Here is an 11,655-nt window from a genome sequence, read left to right as displayed (position 1 = left end):
TTATGACTATGAATGCTTGTCTAGACCTCGCCAAAGCCTTAGGACAGTCTCCTTGCTTTCATGTTCGCCATTTCAACTTACATTTTATGCACAAGTCAGAGTTATCCTCTAATAGTAAGTCAGAGCATGTCACTTCAGAATTCCTAGGTGGCTTTCCATCACACTTAGAAAAAAATCCAAAGTCCTTACCATAGCCTACCAAGACTCCAACCCAACTGGCCCCTGCAAGCTGATCTCTCACTCTTCTTGCTCTCTAAGTTGCAGGGATGCTTCTGACTTCCTTTCTTGAAGGTTCCCAGGATACTCCAAGCTGCAGGGTCTTTCCACTCAACTATTCCTTGGCCAGGAATGTTCTTTTCCTCACTTTAGGCCTGCTTGAGTCCTCTGAGAAGCCCATGTAATACAGCGCCCCTCCTTCAGAAGTAACCGTCACCTTACTTAATTTTTTCTTAGCATCTATTTAAAAAAAAACAACAAAACTGTTTACTATTAAATGAGCATCTCCACAACTGCGGTGGGAGCATAAGAGTGCGAATACCTAGGCTGGCTTCTGGGACTTTGTGGCTTCTGGGACTTCGTGGCTTCATGAGCAATTTCTCTTCACATTCAGACTTGAGGAATAGGCAGAAGTGCCAGGTGCCTGTTACTGTTTAAGCTACAATTGGCTTTGTCTTCATGTTTTTATTTCTCATAATTAAAAAACAGATCTCATGAGGGTTCACATTCTGTTGTGTATTTACTTATGGCTTTCCTGATTTTTCTTCTCTATCCTCGACCTTTACCCTTGACTCTGTTGCCTTCTCTACCAAGTCCTTTTAATACTTTATTTCTTTCCCTTATTTTAAATTTTTAAAAATTCAAGTGATACATTACACATAGTTAAAAAGTAAAATAGCACTATAAAACTTGACAATGAAAAAAAGCATCCCTTCATACTTCCAAGTCCTGTCTCCCAGGAAAAACCATTTTCAATTTTAAAGCTGTTTCTTCTGATATTTACTTCCACATTTCAAAATAACATCATTATACAGCTATCTCGTGGTTTTCAATCCTGAATATTACCTATTGATACCATGGAATGGAAGACAAGGGCTTAGCTTTCTATCCCAGTTCCTGACACATGCTTCTCCTTCCCCATCCTCACATTTCTATCACGAGTTTTAGCCAAATCTACGTCTGTCTTCATACAATCATATGAATCCATGCCCACGTGAGCCACGCAAGGTACCATGATTACATTTTCTTTTTTGCACAGCTTCCTTCCAGAATTATTGTCTTGTTATTTACCTTCTTAGATTTCTAGGTGTTGATTTCACCCAACTCACAGAAGTGTTAAGTATCCACTGAACATGTTCAAACACTCCATGTAAGCTATCAGCTTCTCTTCGTTCTTGGGGGCATACCTAGAAGAACCCTCCATTCTTCTGCTCAACTTGGCCTGGCTGTTCTGTAAACCTGATGCGCTGCTATAATCCTATAAGGGTACGTGTGAGTCTTTCTAAATGTAGAATACAAATGTCTTAACACAACAACTAAGAAAATGACATGAAGGCTATGCTAACCAATTGGATGAAAGTATTTCAAATTGTATGTAGAAACAACACATGGTACCCCATGAGAGTATTAATGTACACAGCTATGATTCAATAAAAAATAAATAAAAAATAAAAAAATCCTAGCACTCCCTCCTCCCATCATCCTGGGGATTCCTTCTACCTCTCTCCTGTGCTGGAACCCTTACTTCCCAACTCCTGTATCTTCTCCATTCTTAGTTACTCCCTCATTGTGGTGTCATACATTCTCCAACAGCTGGAGAAAGGCTGCAAGGGAAGTTTTATTTTTGAGACCTCTAATTCAGCAAATATCCTTATTGGACACTTATACTTGGTGGGTCATTTGGTAGGATATAAAATTCTAGGCAGGAAATAATTTCCCTTTGGAATTTGACAAGGATTATCTTCTATTTTTGATGGTTATTAAGGATTCTAATACCATTTTGATTCCTGGTCCTTTTTAAGTGATCTGCTTCCTGTCGCCCCTCCTGAAGCTTTTAGGTACTGTCCTTTATCCTCAGGGTACTGACATTTCAGGATGAAGTGCCTTGATGGGCTACTTTGCCTTCAGTCCTTGGACATGTCCTTGAATTAGTTCTGCAGTTTCTTCCCTTATATTTTCTCTGTTCTCTCTCTTTGGAACTTCTATTTTATCCTGGCTTGATCTTCTATTTTCTTCTCTACATCTCTGCTTTTTTTCTTCTAATTTCTGGGACAGTTCTCATTTTTATCATCTATCTCAAATATTTTCTTTTCTATCCCCGTACTTCGGTTCTTAGGTTTACATACTCATCCTTTTTGGTCACAGTCACTTGTTCAAGTTTAATGGACACGATATGATCTCTCTTCTCTCTAAAAGTATTAATTATACCTTTGGTCCCAGCAGTCCTTTTGCTCACTGTCCTGTTGTGCACCTGCTTCTTCTAGGTTCTTTTCACTTGTTAGTTTGTTTCTGGTTTTAGTCCTTCATATTAGACATGTTCCTCAAATATTTGATGATCCTTTGCTACTTGTGTTTAAAAATGAGTCCCCAGAATGTTGCCAGAAGCTCTATGTGCCCCCTGGCTTGTTGGCTGGCATTCTGCGTAGGCAGATTCAATGTGGAGATAGCCATTTCATCAGGATCCCCAGCTGTCAGTGCCAACAGTGCTTTTCTGCAGGTAGCTCATTTCTCAAGCGAGGCCTCTTCCAGTTCCGTGGCTATTAATATATAAGTCTGGTATCTGCTCATACGCATGTGAATGGCTCTGGGAGGTCTCAGCATTTACCATACACACTTTCCATCTAGCCCTTGCTCCATCCATATTCTGACACCTTGCACACTCAGGCGCAGTGCCTCTTGCATTCATTTTTGCCCAAGAGTGAACCTCTGGTATTCCGCCAAGATGGTGCATAAGGGCTGCTTGGGGATTGGAAGGACATTTGAGGGTCCTATTTGTGCCTTTTATAATCCTTCGAACAGTCCTGTTTTCAGCCCCGCTCTTCTGTTCTTTCAGAGATACAGGCAGGACTTGGAGATACTGCAATTTCAGATCACTGGAATAAAGTAAAATTCACAATGAAGTGAGTCATACATTTTTGGTTTTCCAGTGCATAGAAAAGTTATGTTTGCACTGTATGGCAGCCTATACATGTGTAACAGCATTATGTCTAAAAAACAATATTCCCACCTTAATTAAAAATACTTTATTGCTAAAAAATGCTAACAATCATTCTAAACCTTTCTGCTGGTGGGATCTTGCCTCAAGGTTGACAGCTGACTGATCAGGGTTGTGGTTGTTGAGGTTGGGGTGGTTGTGACAATTTCTTAAAATAAGACAATGATGTTTGCAGCATCAATTGACTCTTCATAATGATTTCTCTATAGCATGCCCTGCTATTTGGTAGCATCTTACCCACAGTAGAACTTTCAAAATTGGAATCCATCCTCTCAAACTGTTGCTTTGTCGACTAAGTTGATGTAATCTTCCAAATCCTTCCTTGTCATTTCAACGATGTTCATGGCATCTTCACCAGGAGTAGATTCCATTTTAAGAAATTGTTTTCTTTGCTCATCCATAAAAGACAACTCCTCCTCTGTTCACGTTTTGTCACAAGATTGCAGCAGTTCAGTAACATCTTCTGCCTCCATGTCTAACTCCAGGCCTCTTGCTATTTCCACTAAATCTGCAGCTAGTTCTTCCACTCAAATCTTGAACCTATCAAAGACATCCAAGGGGACTGGAATCAACTTCTTCCAAACTTTTGTTAAAGTTCATCTTTTGACCTCCTATGAATCACAAATGTTCCTAATGGCATCCAGAATGGTGAATCCTTTCCAGAAGGGTTTCAATTTACTTTGCCCAAGTCCATTGGAAGAATTACTATTGGCAGCAATAGCCTTATGAAATGTAGTTATTAAATAATAAGCCTTCAAAGTCAAAATTACACCTTGCTGCTCAGGCTGCAGAATGGATGCTGTGTTAGCTGGTGTGAAAACAACACGAATCTCCTCGTGCGTCTCCATCAGAGAGTTCTCAGGTGACCAAGTGTATTGTTAATGAACAGTGAAATTTTGAAAGGCATCTTTTTTTCTTAGCAATAGTTCTCAACAAGGGGCTTCAAACAGTAATCCATACTGTAAACAGATGTGCTGTGATACAGGCCTTATTGTTCCATTTATGGAATATCTGCAGAGTAGATTTAGCATAATTCTTAAGGGCCTCAGGCTTTCCAGAAAGGTAAAATGAGCATCGGCTTCCATTTAAAGTCATCAGCTGCATTTGCCCCCATGAGAGAGTCAGCCTGGTCTTTGAAGCATTGAGGACAGCCGTTGGCTTTCCATCAGTAGCTATGAAATTCTAGATGACATCTTCCAATACAAGGCTGTTTCATCTACACTGACAATGAGTCATTCCGTGCAGCCAACCTCATCAGTGATCTTGGCTGGGTCTGGGTAACATGCTGCAGCTTCTATTGACACATCAGAATTTGCTGCTTCACCTGGAACTTCTATGTTATGGAGATAGCTTCTCTCCTAACCTCATGAACCAGCCTCTGCTAGCTTCAAACTTTCCTTCAGTGGCTTCCTCACTTCAGCCTTCAGAGAATCAAGGAGAGCCTTGCTGCGGAGGAGGCTGTGGCTTAGAGGAATATTGTGGCTGATTTGATCTTCCGTCCACACCACTCAAATGTTCTCAGTATACGCAACACAGGTGTTTTACTTTCTTACCATTCACGTGTTCACTGGAGCAGCATTTTTAATTTCCATCGAGAACCTCTCCTTTGCCTTCAGAGCTTGGCTAACTGCTTCACACAGAGGCCTGGCTTTTGGCCTGTGTCAGCTTTCTACATGCCTTCCTCTCTAAGCTAAATCATTTCTAGCTTTTGATTTAAAGTGAGAAATGTGTGATTCTTTCCTTAACTTGCACACATAGAGGCTATAATAGAGTTAATAACTGGCCTGATTTCTGTATTTTTGTTGTTTTAGCAAGTAGTGAGTCCTGAGGAAAGAGAGAGATGGGGGAATGGCTGGTTGATCAAGCAGGTAGAACAGACACATTTATCAATTAAGTTTGCTCTCTTGTGTGGGCACCAAGAACCTCCCAAAATTACATCAATAACATCAAAGATAGCTGGTCACAGATTAACATGACAGATATAATAATAATTAAAAAGTTTAAAAAGTTGCAAGAATTCCCAAAATGTGACATGCAGACATGAAGGGAGGCACATGTTGGGAAAATGCCACCGATAGACCTGTTCAGTGCAGGTTTGCCACACACCTGAAATTTGTAAAAAACACAATATCTGCAAAGTACAACAACACAAAGCACAGTAAAGTTAGCGAGGCCTGTGTCTAGTTCTCCAGTGCCTGAGTGCTCCAGTTTTCTGCCGCATAATCAGATTTGCTCCCTGCTGGGTCCTCCCCATCCTCCTCACCCCTCACAGGCATGGGGTCTCCCTATTTATACCCTGAAAGTCAGTTACCTCTCAGCCTCTTGATTTTCTTTCTCCAAAATTTTGTGAACATTTTTTTTTTTCACATAGTGTCAACGCCTATCTTGTTCTTTGGGTCCTTGTGGACTTACTTCTCATTAATTTATTGTCATTTTAGTCACCATGGGATGAAGTAGAGAGTATGCAGTTCTCCATGTTGAACTAAGAGTATTATTTTCCATTTTTGAGCTCCATTCATCTTTACTATATGGCTACGGAAACTGCGGAATTTAAAACTTCTGCCCCCCTTTCTTTGCCTTATCTATGGTGTTAGAACAAACAAATAGTGGACTCTCTGTGCTGATTTTCCTTCAGTGGTGTATGTGACCTGTTCGTAGGAATTTACCACATTCTTCTTCTGGATCACAACAAGGTCCCTAACAGGGGGCCCCACGGTGCTGGCCAAACACAGAACTAGTAGGAAAGAAAACCGCAGTCAAGAAGAACGTGACCGTTTTGACTTGGTTTTGATGATGGGGGCTGTTCTCTAACACGTTAACTTTCTCTTCTCACTTCCGACTTCCTTCTCTTTTCTTTTCTTTTCTTTTCTTTCTTTCCTTTCGTTTTCAATGTTCCAATGTTTGTAATGTGCGTCTCTTCCCCAGCAAACTTTTCCGAGGCTCCTGGTTCACATTTACATTCCCCCCAGTTCTCTTTTCCATTTGCCCTCCCCTTGTTGACCTGCACCTTTGTTGCTCTGCCCTCGACCCTTGCTGATTTTGTGGATGACCCGGTAATTCCTGCTCCACTTTTAGAAAGTACATTTTGCCCTTAGAGGCTTTGCCTTTCCTCTTATCCTGAGAACTTTCCTCAGACAATTAAAAACAAAGGCCACCTACTCTTTGGCCTCTTGAAAGAGAATAGGGCTTTCCTTCCCTTAATTAGCCTCCTTATTAGACCATTAATTTGTTTTCGTTCTAACAGAAGTTTATTCTCTACTTAAATGCACCTCTATTTCTCCAGAATCTGAGAAATTTCAAGTGCCTGGAATGCACAATCAAAAAAAGTAGTGCTTTTATTTTACATGCTGCAGCCTCTATTTTTTCTGGCTCATGAATCCTATCCCCTTTTATTGGCTTATTTCTTATGTTTATAAGCATATTCTGGATGTTGGCATGCTTTGCCAAAGAAGCGGCCTTAATTATTTACTCTTACTTAACTTTGAGGTGATATTTTGGTAACTTCTAGTGGAAAATTCAGTCTTCCCCCACTCTCTCCACCAAAGGAAGTTGCTCCACCAGTACCTCCCTAACGAGCTGCCTTTACTTCTGGGATGATCCTTTTCTCATACCTAGTAATGATCCACGATCATTTATAGACCAACCCAATGTCTTAAATCTTTCAGTCCACATTAAAAAAAAACAACACAACTTCAAAGTGGTTTCCTTTCACAATGATGACCAGGAAGACTTCTACATGAAGTTCCTTTAGCTGGATTAAAAAATCCACCCCTCACTTTTAGTCTAGTTTCTCTGGCTGAAATCACATCCAGAAGGCTGGTGATTAGAGAAGCGTTTAAAATGGCCTTCGGGGAGCCTTCCCCTTCTGACACTCACACCATCCTGCAGTCCTTTCACTGGGGTGCGGTTGCACTTGTGATCTCATCGGTAACGACTGAAACACAGCAGAAGCAATGGCGGGTCACTTCTGAGACTAGGTCACAAAATAACTATGGCTTCTGACTTGGCACTGTCTCTCTTGTTCTTGGTCACTAGCTTGCCCTGAGGGAAGCTGGCTAACATACTACAGCTCAGCTATGGAGACAGGCGTGTGGCCAAGAGCTGAAGGAAGCCTCTGGCCACTGGTCTAGGAGGAAATCCTGCCAGCAACCTGGAAGCCAATTCCCCCACCCCCAGCAGAACCTTTAGATGAGATGCCAGTTGCAGTGGACACCCTGACACCAACCTCCTGAAAGGCCTTGAGCCAGAGGCACCTACCCAAGGCATGCTCAGATTTCTGACTCACCGAAACTGTGAGATAATAAATGCTTGTTACATGAAGTCACTAACCTTGAAGGTAATTTGTCACACAGCAATAGATAACTAATAACGGGCTCTTCAGGCAAATGTTCTAGTTTTTTATATGATTAATATCTATTTAGATCATTCTTTCCCCTGGATGTTAACTTAATTACTCATAAACGATTCTCTTTAAATTCCTCTTTGAGAGCAGAAGTAGCAGCTGCCCGTCTCATTCATAATCACGTCGCCAGTGCTGACTAGCACCGCGCTGGCACCTTGACAGATACTGATATAGAATTACTGAATTTGACCCTTCTGTTTTTTCCTCTCTGACCTAGTTCATACGTTACTCTTTACTTTCTGTATTGTCATTTCTTTGGGGATTTAAGAGTTAGAAAACCTGCAGGTCTAGGTGCCGGGACCTTCTCCTCCTTTGACCTGCTGTCCCTCCCCTCCAGCTCCAAGTGAGCATTGCCTCTCTCTTCGTGGGGTTTCTCCGGTGGAGCTGAGCCCATGTGCGCTCACCCTCCCCACTGCAGCCTGAACTGGGGATGTGGCTCCCTTTACTGGGGAGGCTGCTGTGTTCCAACAGGAGACAATTATCTGACCCCCTGGCCATCTGGAGGAGTAAGGAGTATGTTTATTATTTGTTTTGTTTTCATTTTAAAAGCAGAAAACCCCAATGGAGGCCCACAGTGTTAAGCCTGAGGTCATCTTGAAATTTAGAAGCAGAGTAATAAGAACTCAAGTTTCCTGAACGGGGAAACATCACACCGTGGAGATTCAAATTTGAATCTTAGCTCCACCGAGCTATGTTGTGGCCTGATGGAAATCATTCAGTCTTCTTCAGTCACGTCCTCATCTATAAATGCAAGTAATTTCTACTTTATAGGGTGGTCTTAGGCATTATTCTTGATCCAGCTTCTGTCCATTTCATATTTTGTCTACTATTTATAACACCTTTGCAATAGGTTCACTTCATAATTATGACATAAACTTTCTGTTTTGGTTGGTAATTTAAATAAAGCAAGAACATATTTAATTAACAATAAATATTACTAGTAGCATTTTCCTTTTATTTCTTTGTTAAGGTGTGGATAAAATCAACAAACATATTTCCACTTACTGACAGTCAGGATCTTCCTCCACTGCCTTTGTTTGCTGTGCTGTCGTAAATGGGATCAAATATTCTAATGTGACACCACATCGGTGATTAGAAAACAGATTAATGGTCCCGCTATTTCTAACCTGCTTAGCAGTTCAGAAATAAGACTGTTTGAAAAAAAGCTTGCAAATCAAAGTAAGTCTACTCTAGTTTAAATATAAACACTGCTAAAATAACCGTGCATATGAGGGAAAGACCAGTGCCCGTAAGTTACCTTGTGAGTGCAGGGTATCAGGTAAAATCCTAAAGTGAAAGTATATTGAAAATATATTGTCCAAATACTTTTCTAACTTAAGCAGTTTTAGTGCTTTAACACTTTTGGTGCTCTCAAAGTTTCTTTGGCAAAGATTCAATGCTAAAACAAATAACATGCAAACATACAAAGATTCCCAGTCTTAAAAATCTTAAATAGTGATTTGTAACACAGAACTGGCACTGAGGGACCTTAAGAGATGAGGTAGCTCAATGTGTTCATCTTACGGATACGGAAGCAGGTCCGGAGAGGTGAAGGGACCGCCTAGTTAAGGACATGGCAAGGATGTGATCTCAGGTCCCTGACTAACAGCGCAGGAATGTTTCTCTGACACCAAGCTGGTTTTCATGTTTTTGTTTGTTGAAAGAACATGTGCTCCTCTAGTAATTGCAAAGGTACCAGCATCTGTTTCCTACCTCTTCCTGGGACCGGTTGAACTGCCGGATCAGTTGGGTTTGTGCCAGCATTACTCTTTCCAGTTCATCTGACTTCTGTTTCATTTCCTTCCTCAAGTCTTCTGAAACTGAATCATTACTGTCAATTTCCTTCTTCAGCCGAGATTCAAATTCTACAACCATATTTTTAAGGTTTTCTATTTCTTTTTCTTTTGACTCAGATTCTTCAGTGTATCGAACATGGGATGCATGGAGTTTTTCTTCAAGAGTGGTCACTTCCAGCCTTAGATCTCTTGTAGCACCTGTGATTAAGTCAGATATCTGTAAGATAAATCTCAAGTTAGTTTGTAGGCAATAGGTTTTAGGTAACCAGAGTTCCTAAGGTTTTTAAGAAGTTTACTCTAATTAATTAGTATACTCTTCCGATCAGATGCAAACAAATCCTATGATATACTAGTATGCAGACTTTCAAAATTTTCTTTTAAAAGTTAAGACTAGGGCAGCACCTGTGGCTCACTGAGTAGGGCCCCAGCCCTATGTACCAAGGGTGGCGGGTTCGAACCTGGCCCCAGCCAAACTGCAACAAAAAAATAGCCAGGCGTTGTGGCGGGCACCTGTAGTCCCAGCTACTCGGGGAGACTGAGGCAAGAGACTCGCCTAAGCTCAAGAGCTGGAGGTTGCTGTGAGCTCTGATACCACAGCACTCTACTGAGGGTGACAAAGTAAGACTCTATCTCAAAAAAAAAGAAAGAAAGAAAAAAAGAAAGAAAGAAAGAAAAAAAGAAAAAGTTAAGATTAAAACTTTTTTTTTTTTTTGAGAAAGTCTCACTCTGTTGCTCTGGGGTTGAGTACTGTGGCAACATACCTTACAGCAACCTCAAACCATTGGGCTCAAGAGATCCTCTTGGCTCAGCCTCTTGAGTTACTGGGACTACAGACACCTTCTACAATGCCTGGCTAGTTTTTCTATTTTTAATAGAGATGAGATCTCACTTTGCTCAGACTGTTCTGGAACTCCCAAGCTCAGGCAATCCACCTGCCTTGGCCTCCCAGAGCCCAAGACTAAAACTTTTATTGTTCCACCTAAAATGGTATCAACTTTAATCACCTTTGGAAATAATCAAAATCTCTGTGACTGTACTGAGCTATGAGGGACAGCTCAAGTCTTAACAAGTAGATCAGGGACCTGTCTGGGCCTAACTGGGCTGGTTTTGGGATCTTGAAATGCCTAATGTTTGGGGATGCAAGGAGAACAGACCAGTCAGACTGTCGTCATACCCTACTAGTTAGTTTTCCTTTGACATGACTTTTTTTCTTTCTTTTACATGTATGTCATGGCTGGAGGTACCCCAAATGCTATACTTTCTAGAAAAGCATTGCCTGACAGAACTTCTGTGATGATGGAAACATTCTGTGTTATCTGGTATGGTAGCTACTAGCTGTATGTGGCTATTGACAGTGGTATGCTGGTAAATATTTAACAACTGAATCTCAAAGGAAAAAAAAAGCCAGATGTGTATCTAATTTCCATGGTACAAATATTCTCACTATGGTTAACAACAAGATATTTTGATCACTAAGTTGGGAAGAGGGGCACACAAAGGCTCTCAAAGGCCAGTTCTGGCCACCGAGCGCTTAAAATGTGGCTAATGTAACTAAGGAACTGATTTTAACTTTTAATTAATTTAGTTGAAATTTAAGTTAAGCTACATTTGGCTGCCATAATAGTGCAATTCTAGAGAACAGCAGAATACTGTGAAAACACAGGGCTTTTCAGGGTGGTACCTCGAGGTAAATAAATGAGGGAACAACTTGGAGAAGCTTTTTCTCATAGCATGAAAGTCTTTACAAGGGGAAAGATTGCTTGTTTTCTTTCTTCTTAAAAACAAAGAACAAAAACAAAAAACAAACAAGAAGGAGCCGAGCTGCTCTGATGAAATATATCCTCTTACTTATGCCACAAATATTATCCTATTATAAATATTAGTACAAGAAAATATCCCCACAAGAAATCTGGGAGACATTCATTGACCAAAGTTCCAAGGACTTTGTGAACTATTACTTAGAAAGAATTATGTATCCAAATTTGCTTCAAATGTTAAATTGACATAAGGCATAACTTTTGTGAGAAGTCTATTCAGAAGTAGTAAATTTATTCCATTGTCTTCCATTAATCAAGGAGGGAAGAGGGCCACTGCTATGTCGGATACTGCTTTTTGTCACCCCGAGGAGAGCTGATAATGAAAGAGAGCCAGGTTATCCTTGGGAGAGGAGGATCACATAGTCACAAATATGTTTTTATCTTTTAAAAGGAGAGCCAACACTTAAAAGTCAGGAGATTTCACTTACA

General features: G+C 40.7%; 1 protein-coding gene across 1 annotated transcript in view; it reads right to left on the bottom strand.

Annotated features, from left to right (window-relative positions):
• LEKR1 (leucine, glutamate and lysine rich 1) overlaps positions 1–11,655 on the bottom strand; it is a 153,190-nt gene that overhangs the window by 8,175 nt on the left and 133,360 nt on the right. The window contains exon 11 of the mRNA XM_012807808.1: positions 9,327–9,626. Within this exon, the coding sequence (XP_012663262.1) occupies positions 9,327–9,626 (300 nt within the window). The remainder of the gene's footprint in view (positions 1–9,326; positions 9,627–11,655) is intronic.

The sequence above is a fragment of the Otolemur garnettii genome, unplaced genomic scaffold (genome assembly GCF_000181295.1).
Source record: "Otolemur garnettii isolate 467f Iridium unplaced genomic scaffold, OtoGar3 scaffold00076, whole genome shotgun sequence".
NCBI classification, from domain to species: Eukaryota; Metazoa; Chordata; class Mammalia; order Primates; family Galagidae; genus Otolemur; species Otolemur garnettii.
Note: the sequence above shows the minus strand (reverse complement) of the source record. Positions and strands in the feature narration are given on the sequence as shown.